Source organism: Notothenia rossii, assembly GCF_949606895.1.
Source record: "Notothenia rossii genome assembly, chromosome: 4".
Lineage (NCBI taxonomy): Eukaryota > Metazoa > Chordata > Actinopteri > Perciformes > Nototheniidae > Notothenia > Notothenia rossii.
The window spans coordinates 32,421,448-32,445,196 of NC_136902.1; the positions used below are offsets into that span (position 1 = coordinate 32,421,448).

Here is a 23,749-nt window from a genome sequence, read left to right on the forward strand (position 1 = left end):
ACACTGACACACAAACATGCACACACACACTCGCTCATTAACAACCAATTAGAGAGCAGATATTGGCTCACTGGGGGAAACTAAAGGCCAACCAGGACTGTTTTCCGCCTCCAACGCCAAGTCCCAACACATACCTGGATGCAGGCCAGAGTGTGTGTTTGCATGTGAGTGTGTTGTTGACTTCTCCCAACCCAAGTTTGGCAGTCCAATCTCATCTCTCCTCTTTATTAAAAAACACTCGCACACACACTCTGTTTACACGCTAACCGTCACATAATTAAATGCATTTTTCTCTGCAAGTCTTGTTGTTCATTGCATCAGCCAGCATGTCTCAGTAGTACAACTCTCACTTCAACATTATCTTTCTCACTTGGGAGTGTGGCATGTGTCTCACACTCACACACACACACACACACACACACACACACACACACACACACACACACACACACACACACACACACACACACACACACACACACACACACACACACACACACACACACACACACACACACACACACACACACACACACACACACACACACACACACACACACACACACACACACACACACGCACACTCGTTCTCCATGGGATTGGAGCAATGTGTTTATGCCAGCAATATTGGATGAGGAGGAGAGAGCTTGAGACATTTGGCTCTCTGGAGATCATGTTGACAACATCCCTGGCGCTCCCCCTCTCTGTTTACCTCAATCACTGTCACTAACACGCTCACGCTGCCTCCATCTCTCTCTTTGTGATTGAACCTTCAGTGCTCTCTTACATCTCTGTCTGCAAATGAATCAAAATTTGAAGATAAAAAAGCTGGCAATTTGAGTTGATTGGACAGATGTTGGTGCTTTTATTCCTGAAAAGCTACACTGCAGTAAACTGAAGAGAAATGTGCACGTACACAAACTTTAATTCGTAGACAATACATGAATAATGCTTCCTGTTGCCTTTAATGGGGATTTTATATCAGACTTAAAAGCTTATGATCCGTAACAAATAAATAAAACCTAGAACAGACAAACCGACAGACAAACATTTTCTAAAGCAGCCCATGTTTTTCCAGTTTTCATGAACACTTTGAGTCTTCTTCAATTTCGGCTCAAACCACCATTTGGACTCAATGTTGCACCGATTCGATTTTGGTGGTCAAAGGTCAAGGTCACTCTAACCTCACAAACAGTGGCCCTCTAGGCCCTCTCTTTTTCTCTGAGGGCCTAATATATTCTACAAAATAATATTTAAAAACATTAAAAATATTTTTTTTTGTTATTTTTCATTAGTTTTACCAAAATAACTTGATTTAATTCTATTTAAAATAACATTTCATAAATAACTCCTTCGAATCTGCCTGTTCAGTTTACTGTTGGAGGGCCCAGGTATAAAAGTCTTGGCTCGCCACTGCTCACAAAATACTTTTTGACCATAACTCAATAATTCATTTAGATATGCAATGATTATTAGATCAACATTTCCAGCTTCTCAAAGACTTTCCTTTTTTAAAGTTTATATCATATTTAATTGAATATCTTCGATTTTTGGACACCAAAATAGACATTTATACAATAGACATCACTTTGTAATTTGAGCTACTAGGATGGGCATTTTCACTATTTTTTGATAGTGATCAATCAAATAACCCTAAAGAATGATCAGCAGATAGGTCAAAAGTGTAAAATAAAGCTGATTACAGCCTTCAAGGTGATAATGAGCCTGTTGTCAGTGCAACATTATACAACAATAAGACAAACCCACATAGAAGGTGACTAACATTTCAGTTTCTGGGATGGATGTGTGCCTGTTACAGTTCCCAGTGCCACATCTTCTGAAACCAGTTCACGCTGTCTCCCTCGCTCGCCAGCTCTCTTCCTGGATCGAGGCTCATTAGTGGCGACAAGAGCGCTGTTGACCCTTAGCCTTACCCTATGTCTCTCTCCCCTCAACCCCCCTCCCTTTTTGTTTTTTCCCTCTCTCCATCTCCTCTCCTTTTCTCTTCATCTCACTTGCCCCTCTCTTTCCCTCATCACCCATCATCATTCACCCAGCAAGAGTTTGGCAGGGGTCTATGTGTGTGTGTGTGTGTGTGTGTGTTGCCAGGGGCCATCCTGTGCCTGTGTACAGCAGAGGTCTTCTGCAAGGACAACACAGGGGACTCTGTCCTTGTCTAACCCCCTGGAAATAGAACAAAGGTGTGTGTGTGTGTGTGTGTGTGTGTGTGTGTGTTTGTGCATGTGTGTGTGTGTATAATGCTATGTACAGTGTCCAGACTATGATCTATAGCTTGTAATAATAATAGCGCGGTCAGAGGTGCAGTAGGCCAACAGGGACAAGTTACGGCGAGCAGGTGAAAGCTCTAATAAAAGACTTGTGCAGGTCACCTCATGTTAGAGACACAGGAAAGGATTATTAGACCGACTTACACATTTATATTAACACTATATATCCCTCCAGGTCACAAATCAGTCATCCTAACATGATTAATCTAATTCATTAGTCCAACAAATATGGAAGACAGTGTTGTCCTTTATGAACACATTAAGTTGGGTGGTAGATGTTTAAACTGTCTGTTCTGTTGATGAGGTTTCAAGTACATTTAAACACTTAAATCAGACCTTGCTCATATGACACATTGCTTTATTATATTTTATGATGGGCTACAGTATTAATACTTTATTTACATGAGACTTAGTCAAGTTTATCTTCTTTTGTTAAATGAAAATGTATTGATTGTTAAAATCAATCAAAATTATTTTTGTTTTGGTATTACGGTGGTAATACTGAGACCAACCTGAGATGTACCCAGTATTCATTTGAGTCATGTGGGATAAAGTACATCATTAACAACATTTGTGTTGTTCAGAAACACTGAATGTTAAATAATTATAGTAGAAATCTACAGACTTGAATAGACAACATAAGTCAAATGATCACCTACATTTGTAGTTTTGTGGATTATCTTTCAAAAAGTCTGGAAAATGAAGAAACAAAAAAGCCCAAACTCTAAATTGAGTGGAAGAAAATAATTTCTTTTTTTTCTGTAGAGCCCAAAGCTCTGTCTATGAATGAAGTTGTCAAGGAAGTGACCAATTAGGACAGTGTTATCTGTAAATGGGCATGAACCTAATTGTCCTTTTGAAGTGTGGTTTATCTGGCTAAGATGCTGTTCAAAATGTGTTTAAATATACACTCAGTCACATGTATCCATCAACTACTTGTAGTTCTGGACATAGGGTTAACGCACAGTTTAGGCTCTTCAGTCACACCCGTATTTGTGTCTGAATAAGCTTCAGCATCTCCTCGATGACTTGCTGTAGAGGAATGATAGAGTAGGCAGACAGCAGGAATTACATGTCTACAATGCACACAACAGCTAGCAGATGTCAGGTCTGTGTGAGGCCACATTTGTCTGCAGTGAAAACACGTCGACTGAACGCTCCACTGTGCCTCAATCTGAGCTGTTGACTCTACGGTAATGATGCAAGTCAGGCTAAACATAACAAACCATTAGCATCCTCAGCATGCCGGCAACGCCGCTGCGGAAATGGCGAGCTCCACAGACACTGGGAATGCAGATTAGTTTACAAGTACGAGGCGCCGGCATAAATGAAACAAAGCTGAATGATGTAATTATTACCTAAAGTACTTTTGATCTGGTCATGTTGCTTGTATTTGATTGGTGCAACATGCTAGTGGTTTTGATACAGACGTGCTAATGTTCAGTAGCATAGCATTTGACCATCATTCCACAGTATCTCCTCCCAATTATTTATTTAACATGTGCAGCAGCCTTCAGTTATTTATTACAACAAACATCTGATTTCCTTCCTGATAATGCTTTTACAGATAGAGGAAAAGGTCTCAGAGAGCTGCAGGCATGTAGAGGCGGGGGGGCGGGGGGGCGGATACTTACCCTTTGGGATGGACAGGACTTCCCATTGGCCAGTTCCTATGAACCCATGAACTTTGGAAGAAAAAAGGAGCGGATAAATATTTGGATAAAACTGAAGACTGAAGATTACAAGCAGTAGAGGCTGGGATGGAGGGAACATAGATAAAGAAAAAGAGTTGAAGGGAGGTCTGGTTCTGCTCTTTCTTTATCAGAGGAAACGAGGGGAAAGTGTATGGCAGGGACCCAAGACCAAGGGTCATACTCTCACTGAGCCATGGCCATCTCTCTCTTCCTGCTCTCCCTCACTACATTTGATTCATATCTGCCTGCATCTCCTCTGCATCACTCCACTGGCCTTCCTTTTGTTGACTCACTCTTGTTTTGTTCTCCTTTGTCCTCAATTCACTCGCCAAAAACTTCCAAAAGTGAGAGTATGTTGCTGACAATCAGACAAATACTCACTTTGTCTTTGTTCATTTGAGTTTCTGTCTGCATTTGAAAAAGTCTTGTAAAAAATGCAATTTTCCCCAAACCTTTTATTCCAATCTGCAAGAAAAAAACACACACTGTCTGATGTTTTATTTTAAAAAGAGAAAATGTGATCGATTAGTCTCAATGCAGACGATACGTTTTTTAACAAACAAACAAACCGCTTTTTTTTTGTTTTTGTATCTTTCTGTGTCTGCAAGTGAGTTCTCATACAGTTGAATTCCCATTGTTTACATGTGAATTAAAACAATTATTTTGCTAAGGAGGAGGGTTGTAGCAATAAAGACAAGTGCAATGCAAATAGACCTCATGATTGACGCTGTAGGGACTAGAAATATTAACAGGTGATATCATCAGAGCACTATCCTGTAGTGTGTTGTATAGGTTCAACATCACTAACCCTCACCCTTCGATTGGCAAGCAGTCCAATTTGTACGTAGTAGGCTAAGGCGCGGGACAACTCTAAGCATTTGACCAGCTAACCAATCAGAGCAGACTGGGCTCAGGTTTCAGACAGAGGGTGAAAAGAGATGCTGCAGCCCAGGCAGTATGAGAACATAAAGAGCTTTCTGAACATTAAAGAATGGAAACATGTCACAGTACAGGAACAAAATACACATATGACCCGGCAATGAGCATTATAGGGCCCCTTTAATCTTTAGAGTAAGGTTAGAGCCCCTTTTCTTAATTTAAAAGAGATGGCTCTTAAAGCAATGGCTATTGATTTGATTTGCCCACAATGAGACAATGAAAGAAAAATCTGATTCAAAACTCTAAATTTGAAAACGCATTCTTCAAATATACATATTGTGTCCTATTAACTACATCACTCTGCAACTGTTCTATCCCTTTTCAGAGTTGTGTAGACCTAAAGTTGTGTGCATCTCAGTATTTGTGTACTATGCACGTGTGAGTCTCCACAGTAATTTATATGAAGGCGATTATCTCTGTTACACATGTCCACGTTACACACCTCCTGATGCAAACACAGCTATCACCTGAGTTTAATGACTTGCCACACACACACGTTCATAAATCAAGCGCGACATATCAACATATCAGCCTAGCGATGTTCCTGCATGAGGCACTTTGGTTATGCTAATCTGACCTATAATTTACTTCCTGTCATGTCTCTGTCATCCCCTCCAGTGTCCCGCTCATGTGATCCCCCTCCCCTTTATGTTTACTCAGCTCCATTTGATTTACTCCCTGTATTGGCTTGTCTCTTATTAGAAACGACATTGCCAAAGCTGTATACAAAGAAAATCTATATTTAAAACATTAGCAAGCAACTGTTCATCCATTCAGGCCGTGCTGGGATGTGTAATTGCTTGGGTTGACATCATGTACGATGAAATAATCAAAGCTTGTAATGGAGGGGAAGGCATCAATCAAAGCAGCTGTATACCGGTTATGTTTTTCTTTTTGACCTTTATAAAATAAAAATCACTTTCTCCCCTTTTTTATCACTTTCCAGAAAAGTTTTTTCATAAAGGGAGTTAGGGAAGTTAATTTTCCAGCGACGCCCATTAATTTCACACCATTTCCCAGTAAATCTGCAGCGACTTGGCTCAAGTCCAGCATCATAAAACGTCTACTAAGTGCCGGGGAGATCGAAAGCCTCCTCCTTCTTTAAGAATTAATGTTAGTTTAACGAGAAAAGGGATTTAAAAAGTGTTAATGGTTGAGTTAATGGCTTTTTTTTTTTCTTCTTTCCCCCCCAAACACGGCAGCCACTGCAGATTGACGACAACTTCTGCGGCCAGGACTTCAACCAGCCTCTAGGGGGCACCACCGCCATCGAGGGCATCCCTCTGTACGTGGACAAGGACGAAGGCATGACCTCTGTGACGGCCTACGACTACCGGGGACACACTGTGGCGTTCACTGGCACACGCAGCGGACGCATAAGAAAGGTAGGCATCCTGAAGTGTGTGTTTGTGTGTGTGTGTGTTCTTAGAAGTAGAAGCGGAAAAAATGAAAAACCTTCAGCTTCATTTTTGATGACTCATGGATATATAAACTTGGAGTAGAGGATTAAAAACTCTTCAAACAGGCAACATTCCCTTCAATCCTGTTTGGCTCAGAAACTCTTTTCAAAGCCAACAGAATAAAAAATGAAGAATCTAATTATCATGGGTAAGACATGTTGTCTTTCTGTAAGTAACAGTAGTGTTGTTTGGTCATGTGTGGACAGGCTTTTGTCATTGTATGTTTCGTACACATTTTGAAGATTTTGAGATATAAAACAGTGTTAACTGAGAAACTGCTAAACTGATAGAATGTGACTAAAATGGGTATTCAAATGCTCCTGACAAAGTATGTGCGTGTGCGTGTGCGTGAGCCTCAGAAAACCATTTTGACTCTGAAGCCATTTTACGATGCATTTCTTTCATTGGTTTTGGCATTGCTGACAAATCGTTTCGTCATCACAAATTTTAATATACTGTATGTGCCAGAAATGTAAGTCTACATCAAATAATTAACCAATATTATCAACAGATACTTTTGATGTGTAGAGCTGGTACGGTTTGACAAAACTCAAACTGTGTGGGTTTTATCTTGCTGAGTGTTGTTTGATGGTGTAGTCAGTAATATCAATAGGAGTGTATCTGAGTGGCTTTAAGGTGGGTAAAGATGATTCCTTATGTGCCTCCTGAGGTGAATACACCCATGTTCTGTGTGGGTGTGTGCATCCGTGTGATTGTTAGTGTGCTTGGAGCCTCACAATCTACCCTCAATCAAAGGCAAGCAGTCATTTCCCATCATGTTCAGGATAGACACAGCATGCAGTCCCTGTGTGTGTTTGTGTGTGCCTGTGGGTTTGCAGTATGTGTGTGTACCCTTGTTGAGTAGGCCTCACGGCACGTGTGCCAATCAGCCGCTCCTTCATCTGACATCCAACCGAGCCGCTTTTTTCTACTTTTATCCTCAGCTGGACATCTCATGAGTGTGTCCGTGTCACCAAACCTCGGGTGACTACATATAACAGTCAACTAAGAATACAAATAAATGCATAAATACATACGTAACACACAGTAAATAAAAGTGATATGAACATTTCATCGGCGGCAGGATTTAAATATGACATATAAAAGAAAGTTTTAGGCAGACAATACATTCACTTTGTAGGCGCTTATGTCTTTCTTTCAAACAGTGATGTCTTTGTGTGGAAGTCTTTGTGTTTACATCGTTCTTTCTGTCATATTCTATTAAATCTTTTTGAAATATTCATCTTCTGCAATTTTTGAAAACAGTTTGACAGTTTGAGCATTAGGCTGTGCGCTTCTGAAGCACTTTGAATCTCTGTTGGAGTAATGCTGCCGTCAACTGCTATCATATAGGCTACGATAATGTGCACAACACACAATCACACACACACACACACACACACACGCACATGCCTCCTTACACAGCTTCCTGTCTCTGGTGTTTTGCTAAGTCGACTGAAACCTGGCCCACTAGTCCTTGCGCCTGACCCCTGCTCTGCGTCTGTGTGCAGACAGAAGATTTGTGTGGGTTTGTGGAGTGTGTGGGGTCAGCAGATCCCGCATGATACCCGATGATTGGAATCCCATTTCCCCTCAGCCGGCGTGTCTTCCTGTGCTCGAGGATGGAGGGGGGAGAAGGGTGAATGCTGGACGCTGATGCTGTCCTCACACAGATCAATGCAGATGCTGCGGTGACATGCAGGCGTCTGAAGGAGCAGGGATATGGTCTGTGGTTTTTCAAACTTAGTTTAGATTTAACCACGCCCACTTCTGCATGACAAAAGCATTGACAAAGCGTCAGAGCGTTTTCATCCCACAAAATATGAATTGCAGTCATTTCATAGAGCATCTTTTTCAAAGTAGATGAAAATAGTGTTTTTTAATATGAAACAAGATCACAGTTAAGCATAGCTGAGTGAATATTAATTCATCTTTAAATAATAATTCACCATGGATTCAAGAAACAATAAACTAGCAAACAATATGTAGCTAGTATTTGAGTATATACTTTGTTACTTTCCAACACAAGACCGCTGTAATGGTTTTCAACATGGCTAACACTTGCACTGTCTGATAAAAAGCCCATATTGTTTTTTTACCAACCTAAATTAGACGTAATATGACTTCAGCGTTGTTAACGTGGGGACGTTCTCTTTACACATCCATGACGCAATCACGCAGAGCTACGCTGCTGTTGTAGTGGGCGTGCTTGAATCTAAACTGGGTTGGAAAAACAATAGACACAGAAAGGACAGAAAATACTATAAATCAACAGTGAATCCAACTACAGCCAGTGTACAAAGCTTTTAAGTATGTTGTGACACAGGATGTGATTTGTTTTAGCTTTAAATTAGATCCCTCCAAATAAATTGGAAAACAACACTAGATTTGTACAAAACAGAATTTGGAGGAAAGAAGGAATAGAGGATTTGAAAAAAGTAGCTAAGCTGAGGCAAATGGGAGGTGGTTTCAGGCTGTGTGGTTTTTATTGCTATTCATTGGGAGTTAAACTGTGCTCCTTGGTCTAATGAAATGTAAAGCTGCAGCATATTGATGTCTGTACACACACACGCACGCTCATTAGAATTCCTGTGATGCGACCGCAGCTGAGTGTGTGTCTGCCTGCGCGGACACGTCTCGGCTGCCAGACTCTGTGTATTGATTGATCTATGAATTTATAATCATTAGTGTAAATCTTAAACCCAAGGCAGCCCATTGGATAAGTGATGGTGTCTGTCTGTGGGACAGAAACACAGCTGTGACCTAAGCCAGGGTAAATCTGTTCCTCTTTACATTAGCATGACTCATCAGAATGCCTCCAATGACTAAGCACAAATTGTGTAAAATACCCATCCTATGTTTCCTTTACTGTTGGTTTTATGTTTTTTTTTGTTTACAGGTTTTGATTGTGTGTTCAATGACTGACGCTGTTGTATGAGATGCCCTTGTGAATCGCAATTCAGACTCTGAATTTTTTACAGTATTTATTGGTTTTATTGGCTGATAAAGAGGCTTATGTCAATATAAATGCTAACTTTATGATTGAATATCTATGTGGCCTTTGTTAGGATAATGAAGCTATGGCATTGAATGACAATTAATGAGAAGGAAGCAGATAGCAGATGGCAAACTGCTGATTCATGCTGATCTGGATAGAATATTTAGCAAAGTACTTATGATGGAGATTGTGCAACCCGAAATATGTGTCAATATGGAGCCTTGAGTCAAAATGCATTCAGCAACTATTCAGTAATGTTATATGATTGATTCATCTTTCCTACCAGAATGTTAGACTTTTTTCTGACATTTCTTAGACCAAATAATACAGTTGTTTTAAAAGAGACAATATAATCTTTTAGATCAAGTAAGCCCCTGTCACACTGTCCCGAACCACACACGAAAATATGGTCGTAGACTTTACTGATGATTTAGAATGTATCCAGACTCAACGTAAGAGCTTGTGCCTCTTCGGGGGGTGCTAACATTTAAACATACACTTTATTCTTTACTTTCTCCGTCTTTATATGTAGATTAGAAGATATTACTTATCTCCGTCATGTTGTTTCCATAGCAACAACAGCTTCCTGTCAACAGCGTAAACTCGCCTTCCAAATAAAAGCATCTAAATAAAACAGGAAGTTAACCTAAATGACATTTAAGACATACAACTGCAACGAAAGTAACAAAAACAATGTAACATCCTTTTCAGTTTCACAGAACACAAATTGGGTTATTTACATAATATGTTTACATAAATGCAATCTCAATGTCATCGTATAATACGATGGTTACACGACGGCATTGCAAGGGCTTCACGTAGTCATGTTGCCTTCCTAAGACAATCGGGCAGCTTCTTGTTTCCTTCGTATTGTCTTCGTGAGGCGAAAAATGCCCAATGGCACCGATGATCACACGAGGTAAAGACGAAGATGACACGATTTGACAAGATGCCCTCACGAGTACCTTACGAGGGGCAGAATGGACAAACAAATTCGACACGAAAATGAACCTTCGCAAGGTTCTTTGGCAATTTCTTGGCATTCCGGAGATTTTGCCACCACTCACAAAGTTGCTGCCGGAGCCTGAGAAACTCCACCGGCGGTCATACGATGGCTTAAGATGCCCTCACGAATGGCCCGATGTTGTTACGATCAGAGCCAAATTTGAACATTTCCTTTATCGTGTGTCCATCGGGTGTCAATTTCGGGACAGTGTGACAGGGGCTGTAGAGAAACAGTGTTGTTGACTTGGAAAAGTCTTTCTTGACCTTGGAAATGGTCCTTTAGAAATCGCTACTTAGGCTTCACTGTCTAGATACATATTTCCGAGACACTGTCTTGGCGACCAACGGAGAAGAAATGGTGTTCCAATTTCAGGTTTTTGTGCGGAAAAATTAGTTAATGAAAGTAACTTTTTGATAACAAAACATTGTAACTTTTGACTGTGGCTTCATTAAATGAACTACTCCCAGATATTGTTACATGGTGGTCATATAAGCATTGTTGTTGGATGTAGAGTTCACAATGGAAGCCGAAGGACATATTAGACTATTCCATACAAGACACAGGGCTGCAAGATAATAAAACAAACCCTGAGTTGCAGGGTTTTACTAGTGGTGAAAGATGTACACTAGTATTCAGTGTTGGTTTAGGCTGTAGAGAAATGTTCAAGGGATGTAGGCTGCAGCTTTGTCGCGCAGTAAGACGACTCTCCTTGTCAGAATCCACCGGCCATGAACACGATTACATTTCTCCTTTAAACACCGCAGTACATCACTTTGTGGGGAGACATGGTGTAGGTTGGGGGCCGATAGCTTTTAACAGCAGGACATTGCACTATGGGCCGCCTTCTGTGCCTTCTGTCAGAAACATCCTTAAAAAGCCCCTCTCTGATCTCGCTAAAAACCTGGCAATCCTTTCATTCCCCTCATTCCGTCTCCTCTTTTGTCTACCTGGGAGAACAAGGCGCTCTCGCCACATCAGGAGAGATGAAAAGAAACTCTCAGCAGCCTGAAGTATTTCCAGAATAAGAAACAAAAGCAAGACAGGTAGAGAGAGAACAGTTGGTTTACTCAGCAGTGCATACTGTAGGTGTGTGAAGGTAGATGTGTGTGTGGTGGATAAAGGGAAGGGGTGGTTTCATGTCATTTCATCATTTCCCTGCTTGCAGCAAATCCAATTACTTTTCCCTTTCCCTTCTATCTTGGAAGATAGTCTGAGTGACAGGACAGATTGGAGCAGCTACCGAGGTAACCGTGCCAGCCGCTTGATTGACATAATGCTGGCACTTCACTGCCTTGAGACACTGAGACAAGTGAGACTAGTTAGACTTCAGGGCATCTCAGAGCCAGTGAGGTGGATCAGGAGTTCACCGGCCCTGCTCCTTCCAATACATCTCTCCCACTCACAGATGATCTAATTCCCTTTTTCTGGCAACATGTGCTCTCCTCAGCTTCTGTGTGACGGCAGTGACATGCTGTATACTGCCCCTATATCTTCTATAAACCTATCTCTGTTCCCAGTATTCCACCCTCTCAATGAAATAAGCTTTTTGGCAATACATAAGCTGTATGTATTGTTTGAATCAGGATGCCCACACTATACCAAGCAATATATACGAAAGTTCTAACCTCAAATAAAACAACAATTTTATGAACATATATCCACTCATTTACCAACATTTCTTGTATAATAAGTATCACTATTAGATGTTCTGATTTATAAAGAATTACGCTTTTATATTTGTTATCTGGTACATTTGAAGATGAAAAGGATATTTTTGACCTATTTGTAAGCTTTATTTCATTTGTCCATCCTTGAACTTGTTCAAATTATAAAAAAACTTTTTTTACATAAAGCGCAAAACAAAAGTAGTATTGTATACATATAAAAGCAGTTTTTGTTTATTTTAAAATACATTTTAGGGAAAAACTATCCAACGCTTATCAAAAGAGCATTGTAGAAAATGTCAGTAAAAATAAATAGAATCTGTAAGGCCTTTAAATCATCTTGCAAAGACCTCAATTGATCTGAGGCCATTGGTCCAGTAAATCAGTCCAGTTGGAAACCCTGATCTAAGCAGTCTATTTATCTGGATACAGCTCTGCAGTGAACGAGAGCTCCTTGGGTCTCTTCCTGGAGTTTGGGACATGCATGCATTGGCTCTGCAAGCTTAGCAGTAAAACTAGCTGTCAGAATGATTAAGCCTAATCAGGAAACATGGGATGGGAGGTAATTTAGCATGTGAATGCTAATTAGCACTAGCATTTAGACTGGCAGACGATGATTGAAGCAGTGCATCGGCTGCTCAGCCTGCTAAAAACACCGGGCTGGTAGAGATGATTGATAATCTCAGGGTCGGGCTGCAGTCTGTTTGTGTGTGTGTGTGTGTGTGTGTGTGTGTGTGTGTGTGTGTGTGTGTGTGTGTGTGTGTGTGTGTGTGTGTGTGTGTGTGTGTGTGTGTGTGTGTGTGTGTGTGTGTGTGTGTGTGTGTGTGTGTGTGTGTGTGTGTGTGTGTGTGTGTGTGTGTGTGTGTGTGTGTGTGTGTGTGTGTGTGTGTGTGTGTGTGTGTGTGTGTGTGTGTGTGTGTTTGTGTGAGTGTGTGTGTGCTATATAGCTTCTACAATGCAAACTCATAATGAGCAGATGAGCACAACACCTGAGCACACTAATTCCATTTTTATCCCATTAAGTAGAAGTTAGCGGAGTAATTTTCTATTAGTTTCTCAGAATACACAACAGTTTGTCTGTCATTCATGCCTGCAGCTTGTTTCCTGAACCAGTTTCTGAAAGTTTGGCATGTGAGTGTGGACATTTGTAGGAAATAGGATATATCAATGTGTCAGTGTGTGGCCAATGTGAGAGCCTCAGTGACTACATCTTGCAGAGATAATATTACTGCTAACCGGTGCTAATGTTTAAGTGAATTATCATCCTCACGCTTTTCAGGTCTTATAGTTTTCCTGTCCACAATCACCCCACTCTTCCCCTCTGCTCCCTCACTCATATGTCACCTTCAGATCCCCTCTCCCCCCAACGAGGTGGGCTAGTTGCCCACAAATCTGCCTCCCTAGAGAATTCCCGCCGTGTGTGTGTGTGTGTGTGTGTGTGTGTGTGTGGCGTACTGTCCTTCTCTCCTCTCCCCCTTATCTCCTCTATCCATTAGTACATTAGTGTACGTCAGCATGGGAAAAAAAGTGCTATCTCTGTTGAGCCTTTCATGAGAGAGAGAGACACAGAGAGGAAGCAAGATGGAAGAATAGATACAGAAGTGATATGATAGACTTGGAGCTCAATAGGGTGATGTTGACAGCTGGCCTATCCAACAAGACAAAGAATAGGTAATGGACAGGGCTTTTTATAAGCAATACAGTCTAGCGTATTATTTAGAAAAGTGATTGTATGACAGAAAATGAGATGCAACACATGATGTCAACAGTGCACAAGATAATAAAAAGGGAACATTTGTAGCATATTTTTCTTCAAATCAATGTGATAAATGGTCAAATGTATTTACCAATCGTGACTGTAATGGTACTGTTTTCAGTTTGTGTGTCATCATGGCAAACATTACCAGAAACTAATGGTAATGACCACAGAAACCATTTTGACTACTATTTATGTTGGTTTGTTTTTTATTTTTCACCGCACTAATGTCAAAACTGTGCAAGCTGCTGAACTTTAGAGGTGTGTAGTTGAAATCTAAATGAAGATTTAAAACATATCAAGAGCTCAGAGATGGGACGTAGGAGGCTGGGAATCTGGGTAGGTGCCATTGCCCCCCCCCTTTAAGAGGGTTTCTAGTCCAATTTGTCGGTTTAATTATTAATTTTTTAGCAACCAGTGCCTTTATTTAAGTGACAGTGTTGAAAAGGAGAGACAGAGGGATGACATGGAGCAAATGATCCCAGGCCGATTTCAAACCCAGGTTCCCAGAATGTGGAGAAATCTAGACCCAGAACAGCTCTACCAACTGAACTGTATAGAGGACAGGCATATTAGTCTTTAAAACATTCCATTTGAGATAATGTCTGACGTACATGGGAAATGTGTGTCTTTCATGTAAATGTAAGAACTTCTTTCTATCCCGCTGCCACACAGGAAATGAATGCATAAGTACACAAATGAACTAATGGACCGGCTTCCACATGTTTAAATGTCTCCTCTAGACTGATTTGCATTTGAATCCCCCAGGTGTTACTTATTATAGGAGGAGACAAATGGACAGAATGTCGGGGGGGGAAAAAGTGAACCCTTTCTTTCAAAGTCAGCACAGCATTAGATGAAGATGGAGCGATACAGAAATAGTCCTTTATAGAGCGCTGGCAGAGTGATCTGAATTACAACAGGAGGATCTCTGCCACCTCCGGGACGCAGGCGGATATGATACTGTTCTGAATCACTTACTAGAGGCAGCCGCTGCTAAGGTGCTTTTGTGGTTGTGGGTTCAATTCCCAGGTGGGCTATCACTTCATATGTATTACCCCCTGTGTCCTTGAGCAGGGCATTATCTCAGCAGTCTCTCCGGAGGGATATGGCTCAATGTTAATGGATGGCCGATGTGCATGGAGAGCTAGATGGATGGATTAGTGAGCTAATGAATCTTTGATAAGAGGGAAGGCTTTGTGAGTGTCAAGAGACAAAAGGAAAGATCACAGCTAAACCTATCAACTGTGAGACGGATTCAAAGCACACACAGGCTTTCAGAGGATGACTTTGGGATTGCCATTTCCGTAACTAAGTGACTAAGTGCCCCTTGGTTGTAGTCATTCTATTAGAGAGAAAGCAGCAAAATCCACAGTTTTTGGACACATCTATTACACGTTTATTTTAACCTTGCTATATATTATTATGTCATCACTTTTTTTTGTCATGAAGTACAGTGTTTATACATATTTTCTCATAATTGGGTGATTTAGACATGTAGGTGGTTTGGTAATTTAAATGTTGTAAACATTATTTTGAATTTACATTATCATGGAGGAACTGTATTCATGTTACTTACGTATTAGAACAATTGGGAGATAACTTAATTGCCATGGTTGTACGACTAACAACCACCTAAAAAAAAACAGTTCCACAAAATGATTTTCCAATCCTTTCTTGTAACCTTTCCTTTTGACTCTGATTTGGTCCCCTCCATCTCCTGAGAGTACTCCATTCTCCAGCTTGTTGCTCCCTCTGTCCTCCTCTCTGTCAGGTCTTGTACATCAGAGGTTTTTCTGTGGAAACAGCCGCCTGCTGTGGCTGCACATTATGTTGATTAGAGCACTGAGACTGAACAATCAAGTCAAGTTTATTTATATATAGTACATTTCACACCTCAGGCTAGACTTGATGTGCTCAGAGAAAGCAACAAACAGACAGGCATAGATCACACAAGAGAAAAGCATATAAGATAAATAGGTATTACATACAAAAACATAAAAATAAATATAAGAAAAGAATGGAAGATGCCTAAAGGCCCCATCATGTTTGAAATATTCAAAAATAAATAGTTGGAAATAAATGTTAATCTAATTCATTGACATTTTCCCTGCTTATTTTAAGTTAGACATAGAGTTAAGCAACATGTTCTTTGTTAGTATACAACTCAAGAATAGATACTCAAAATCATTTTAGATAATCCTTTATTGCATAAACGACACTGGTGCCAATTTAATTTGTTGCAATATTTCCATCTGCTCCACTGTCTTCAAGGACGCTCTTCCCTCCACTGTAAATTAATTGAAATATGGCTACAGTATGAATACAGCCAATGTAAGAATATCTACGAAGAAACAACCCAGTTCTAACCCTGTAAATCCCCAAAATCCTACACACCCCTGTCCCGTCCCTCAGTCTGAATGTCCCACTGTGAGGGCATGTGCAGCCACAAGCAGACAACACACACACACACACACACACACACACACACACACACACACACACACACACACACACACACACACACACACACACACACACACACACACACACACACACACACACACACACACACACACACACACACACACACACACACACACACACACACACACACACACATATGCAGACGCTCAGCAACAGCCAGAACTGTGTTTGGGACAGCTGTTGCACTGATGACCAGTGTCAGGTGCCAGTGGCTAACCTCGTCACATCACAACATGTGTCCGCTCGGGTACGGGAGGTGACGGTTAGACATGTGTCTCTGTATCTGGCGGGCATCTGGAGAACAACTGGCAGGATGGCCCTAGATGTGTGTATTTTGTTGTTGCTACGTTGCACTGGGGAAAGATGAGGATGAAGAAGATACGGTGTGTTTGACGATCTTTGGTAATAACATCAAGGGAATGACGCTGCCTGGATGTGTGCGTCTGATTAAAGGGCCAAAGAAACATTTCAGTGTGTGTTATGTTAATCTCTTTCACATCAAGGGAAGATGCAGCCAGCGTGGGTGTATTTGTGTGTGTGTGTGTGTGTGTGTGTGTGTGTGTGTATAAACATGTGGGTCTCATTAGAGGGCACATGCAGGAAAGGATTCAGACTGCGAGTGTGTGTGTGTGTGTGTGTGTGTGTGTGTGTGTGTGTGTGTGTGTGTGTGTGTGTGTGTGTGTGTGTGTGTGTGTGTGTGTGTGTGTGTGTGTGTGTGTGTGTGTGTGTGTGTGTGTGTGTGTGTGTGTGTGTGTGTGTGTGTGTGTGTGTGTGTGTGTGTGTGTGTGTGTGTGTAAGAGGACCATAGAGGGTGCATTTGTTAGTGTACTTGTGTGTAAATGTGCCTACTTATATTAAAGGGAATATCACTCTCCCTATGTGAGCTCATCTTCATCAGGTTGTGTTTAATGGAGGAGGCAGTGTGTATGTGTGTGTTTTACATATTACAGCAGCTGGGCTTTCTTCATGCAGTATTGACGCTGCCCACCTGATGCCAGGGCAGCTGCCAAGCTAACAGCCCATCACACACACACACACACACACACACACACACACACACACACACACACACACACACACACACACACACACACACACACACACACACACACACACACACACACACACACACACACACACACACACACACACACACACACACACACACACACACACACACACACACACACACACACACACACACACACACACACACACTTGGTGCCAGCAGATCTATTCTGTATCTCTGAGTGTGTGTTTGCTGCAGAGGGGAAGAGAAAGGGCCAGCTGCAGTGTAAAGCCTTTTTCAACTGTTCCTCTAGACTGCTCCGTCTGTCCATCCATTGATACTCTAACACACTACCCTACCAAAATGCATACGCAGTCCGTCACGAAAATTATGCGTATTCTCTGATGTCCCAGTTGAGGAAAATGTGTGTGTGTCAACTTAGTTTAGATACCACAAAACACCATTTGCGTTTAATAAAATGGTAGATTAGAGTAGAATCATTTCTATTGTGTGGTTTATTCCACATGATAACATCAGAGGTTAACATGGATGACCAATTAAAGGAAAAGTCATGGTTGCCAGTATTCAAATGTGATGTGAACGTCCTGGACAATCAATCACTCTAGTACATGAATAAGAATTTCACCCAGGGCTATCACATTCTCTTCTACAATAAGTAACACTTTTTTATGTTAACGATCGTTCTCATCATCAATAAATCTGCAGACTGTTGCGTTATATCTATCAAGTATTTGGTCGATAAAATGCCATAAAATAGTGAAAAATGACCATCCCAATTTGTCAAAATCCTTGTCAAAGATTATACAAATATCAGAAATGTTTTGGAATTACCTATCTGTTGATCAAACTAATCGATATATTGACTAATCATTGCAGTTAGTCTTAAAGTATCCCTTAATCTGTGTCATCAGTTTTCTTTAAACCAGTTTTGTCTTTAAGTCCAACTGAAGCCAAACATGTCAGCCAGACACATGTATATCAGTCTATGTCTCAGCACCATACGTTGATGAGAGATACTCAGAGTTGTTGGGGTCGAGGAGATGTAATGAACAGGAAAATAAGAAGTTGAGTGTCAGAGAGCCGGAGCAGAGTCCTTGATGATGTTTATGATATTGATTGGCTGCTCTCCAGAAGCTTTCTGATTTGGAGATTTGTGAACGTTGTGATTGCAGCAAGTACATCTCATGTCTCGAGTGGCCTCTGCAATCAGGGGCAATGACCCTTTACTGCATGTACACTCTCTCACACACACAAATACACACACATACACACACATGCGTACTTAACTAAAGTGTTGGTGTGTAGAATTTGGCCGCATCTGTGGTTTCAAAGATCAGTCCATCTTCTTTATGGATCTTCTGTTGTTTTACGTCCAGGATTACATGTCATCAGACTGCATTCCCTGCTACTTATATAAACCACTGTTGATTATTTGCCAAAACCCAAGGGTGCTATTAGGCACAATTAACATTCTGAGTACACTTAGTGGAATAATATTTTTTGCCCTACTCGCCTTTCATTTCTGGTGTTTTGAAATGTTAACATATTTGCAGTAATGTAATGTAGTGAAGTAAATTCACTCAAGTAATGTACTTAAGTATGATTTGGAGATAATGTACTTTATTCTTCTACTACACTACAATTTTGGAAGCCAATGTTGTACTTTTTACTCCACAATTTTTCTTTTACAAAATGAGTCACTGTTTACTTTAGAGATTCTGATTATGAGCTAATACAACACTACGACAATTAACTATGATATATAATCATAGGTTAATATGCAATAATCAGCACCATATCAAATAATTAAAAGTTGCTCCACCTTTACCAGTATTGATAAAAATAATCCAGTAATTTAATACGATTCTGCAGGTACTTTTACTTTTGGTACTTGAGTGTATTTTATGCCAATACTTTTGTACTTGTACAATGCAGGACGGCATATATTTACAGTCTAGTCTAGGGTTTCTACTTTTACTTAAAGGTCCCATGTCAGGCTTTTCCGGTTATTACCCGTCCCCTTGTGTGTTATGAAGGTTTTTCTGCATGTAAATGGTCTGCAGAGTCATAAGCCCTCAAAGTACACCTGGTAGCGAGTAGGGATGCCAGCGATTATTCGATTTTTCGAATATTCGTTACAGTCTCCATAATCGAAAATTATTTTAAAAATTCGATTTTATTTATATATTTATTTATTATTATTTATGTTTTTCTTTTTTTTCCTGGCTTAGTTTCAATCAAAATATAGACTAATGCTAATAATAGTAATAGTATTACTAATTGTAAATGGCCATTGGTCACACCACCAGTTTGTTTTACTGTAAACTTGGAGGAAGCCAGCAGCGCATGCGATTAATCGATTAATATTCGCCAGGGCTGTCCGATTTTCGAATTTGATCATGGTCAGTTTCTGGAATTCCTAGTAGTGAGTAAAACTCTAACACAGAAAAGACCTGTCCATGCTGCCCCAGAACGCCCCGTTGGACATTTATCTTTTTCTTCCAATCCGTGGAGCTCCTCACACACTCTCTCACACACTCTCTCAGCAGCGAAACTGTGACGCGCTGGGGGTGCGGGTGCTATTGGAGCCTCACAGATGGGGGTGCTGCAGCCCCCTCAGCATCCCCCCCCGCACGGACCAATTTCAAAAAACCTTGGGGAGAAAGGCTGGACCGACGCAGCACAGCACACATTTAAATGTAAGTATGTAGTGGCGTAGAACATGTGTTGGTAAATATGTTACTTTGTTGCATTTTTTATCACCAAAAATGTGTTCCGTGAAAGTAAAGCAAGTTCATAATTAGATAGACATCGTGAGGTATTTATTTTCGGTACAGTTTATGTTGAAACCGTTAGAGAGAGTGGCACACTTGTTAGCCTGTTCCATTCTTCTTCTTTTTCCGAAGCCGTGACTTGGAAGTATACTTGCTTCGTTTCTGAAGGAAGTGACTTGGAAGTATGCGACTACCAAGCCAGTATCCTCGCGATTGAGAAACGGCCACAGACTTTTTTCCCACTCGTAAAAAAAAGGCGTATTCGTCGTGTGACTGCATGTGCCGAACCGTGACGTCGGAACCGTGTCGGTTCGGGACGGATACCGTTACACCCCTACTCTGCATATTTGCTTTATTAGCTAATGCTAACGGGATATAGAGCTAAACATGGCGTGCCGTTGGCATTGTGAAGTACTCCTTTCACTGTGGCAATGTAGCAATCTCATAATGCCATCTTTCTGATGCACATATTTTGCATTTTTGTACTCACTCTCTCCACTTCTCTTATCTTTAAGATTATATTGTTTGTGGAATTGTTCAGCTGTATGTCTGTTCAGCTACATCAGAACGTTCTTAAAGTTTAGAAGTCTAAGTTTTTCTCAGGGAGGGGAGAAACAGACAAACGTGCATTGAGACACACACAAACAAACAAACAAACAAACAAACAAACAGATAAGCAGACACACACCGGCAGAGTGGGAAAATATACACACTGATAGTGAGAGAATGGAGGAGGACAATGAGCCAACCAAAGCTGGTGTTGTTCAGCCATCTGGTGTGTGTGTGTGTGTGTGTGTGTGTGTGTGTGTGTGTGTGTGTGTGTGTGTGTGTGTGTGTGTGTGTGTGTGTGTGTGTGTGTGTGTGTGTGTGTGTGTGTGTGTGTGTGTGTGTGTGTGTGTGTGTGTGTGTGTGTGTGTGTGTGTGTGTGTGTGTGTGTGTGTGTGTGTGTGTGTGTGTGTGTGTGTGTGTGATCGCCTGTGTGCATTGTATCTGGATACAGCGGAGAGAATGACTTCGATTACCAAGAGTGATATCAAAGTCACACTCTAGGACACGCTCCAACACACCTACACACACACACACACACACACACACACACACACACACACACACACACACACACACACACACACACACACACACACACACACACACACACACACACACACACACACACACACACACACACACACACACACACTCCATTCTCTCTTTGGTGCCTTTTGGTTTTCTCTGGGAAGCTCACAAAGCATTCAGCTGAAAGACAAGCAACCATTGCATTGTGTGAGTGTGTCGAGGTCTCTCCTCTAATTGAAGTGTACAGTGACTTGGCAGGCTGCCTGATGTCAGCGAGTCATACGAAGGAACAATAGAAGAAGAGAAACAGAGAGAAAACAAAAAGGGGAGGGATGGATGGGTGGTAGAAACCAATGATGGGAGAGGAATGGAGAGAAGAAGAAGAGAATAAAGGATGGAGATGAGGGGATGAAGCAGATGGTTGGACAGTAACAACAATCTAGTGTGGTTAGTATTCCCCCAGTGGATCCTATTGCAACCATTTTTCATTTCATATACACTTCATATGTTTGAAATCATTTTTCTAAGTGACTCAGATTTATATTTGATGAGGAGATTAGGTTTAGCCTTTTTACTACAGTGAAATTGAATAAGCATGCATGACAAACTCTCCACAGTTTCTCCACAGTCTGACAGTATGTGCAAGCCCCACCTCTTTAGACCAACGCATCCAATATACATGATGCTGAATCAGCTGGTTTTGTTTTCAATGTATGCATCTAAACAAATATGTTTTAATTTCTAAGTTAAGATTTTACTCTTAGTTGTGACTTTTTAGCGAAAGTTGTAGCGTTTCAGTGTGATATAAACTGATTCAGCTCCAACAGTTGTAGTTTGTGGTTTCGTATGAATTGCTATTGTTATTTATCAGGATGCACCAATCCAACTCTTTTAGTGCCAGAACCTGGCCTTTGAATATTGGCTGTTAGAACCAATCATACAACAGCATTGATGAACTATGTGTACGTCTCACTTCATGGAAGAAAATAGCTCTGTCTCAATTTGGAAACATGTTTTACACTGAACCAGGCTTGGAATTTTGTCATTTTAGGGGCAAGGCCATTTGGCCTCTGGTATCACACATTTTTTCAGGGCGCGAAGGCCACATGCCAGGGCACAAAGGCCATTGAGGGAAACATTTGGATTTGGAGCTTACAAATAAATAATTTCACTTTTTGATAAGAAAAACACACGAATGACATGGAAAACAAATCACTGTTTTAATATCAATAATGTCAAACATTATATCATCATATAGGCCTACGCCTCCTTAGTATTACCGTATATAAAATAAAAATACTTTACTTTGAATAATTAGTGTTTGGTATGTTTTCCATCTACTACTTCTCCCATTCACAAATCCAAAATCAAATCAAAAAATCTAAAATTATATTAATATGTAACAAATATATTCAATTTCAGAGCAGAAGAAACAGCCTTCAGTGTGTGTGTGTACAAGTCTCTTTAATCAACTCCTCACAGCTCTGTTCAGAAACTGGACAAAAGTTAAACATGTACAAACCACAGACTTTCATGGCGAATACAATCGCTGCTTTAATTCTGTCTTTAGGACGTTGTTGTGAGTGTGGACGGAGCAGCTACAGGTTGGTTTAGCCTGATTGATCCATTCAGAAAACACGCATTTTAAAAGGTTTTTCGCTTGCCGTCTTGTCTGCAGACTTGGCAAAGCATTATTTCATGTTTTTTACTAACCAGTATCAGTATGTAGTTACTTCGGCATCATTTTGAAACGTGTATTACAATTAAATCACTGTAAAATGGGTTAATTTTGTCGTAGTTGGTTTCCACCATAGTATTTACATTGAAATAAGCCCCGCCCCCTCTCCAGCGTGTCCTGTTTGAATGACAGGAGTAAACACAGCTGACAGCCGCGGTGAAACTCCAGCGGTTAGAGGATGAGGATATTCGCCGTGAAAATCCTACCCTGCTGTGAACTGTGTGTGGGTTTTGACCGTGTTGTGTTGGCTGCTCCAAACACACACAGCGGCTGTGCCCTCTGAAGTGACGATTGCTGCTGTTAGTTAGCTAGCTAGCTAACTACATTATCAATTGCATCAGGAAGTGATTATACACTGCTTTTTTGACCCAATACAATGAATGGTGGTTCTTTACGAGACCAGTCTATAAGCAACATATGTTATTTGTATAGTGCTGTGCTCAACGGAGTAACTTCTGTTACTTAACCAAGATGGCAGTCGCTGATGCCCCTTTCACACCAATGCGTTTTCAGCTCCGGCTTGGAGCCTGTTTACACCGCAGAGGCGCCGCCTCTTAGCTCCGGAATCCGGTTCACTTCCAGCTCCAAAAGATTGTCGGTCTAGAGCAGACCTGGGCACTGTACGGCCCCCGGGCCACATACGGCCCTTTGGTTGACTCTGACCGGCCCGTGTAAGGTTAATTGGAAATTACAAAATAAACATATTTTCTAATTTGACCTCATGCATGGACTAAAGCTGCAATGCTTTTATTTTGAAGTTGTTTTTTATTCACGTACATAATGACGCAATACGTCAAATCAAGACGTGCGCGTTATTGGATAATTGTCACAAGACGAC

The 23,749-nt window shown here is 41.0% G+C and overlaps 1 protein-coding gene across 1 annotated transcript in view; it reads left to right on the forward strand.

Moving 5' to 3' along the window:
* Positions 1-23,749, forward strand: part of LOC307034774 (plexin-A1-like) — a gene marked incomplete at its 3' end in the record, with an annotated part of 288,778 nt that overhangs the window by 77,663 nt on the left and 187,366 nt on the right. Inside the window, exon 4 of the mRNA XM_079673657.1 lies at positions 6,124-6,306. Within this exon, the coding sequence (XP_079529783.1) occupies positions 6,124-6,306 (183 nt within the window). The remainder of the gene's footprint in view (positions 1-6,123; positions 6,307-23,749) is intronic.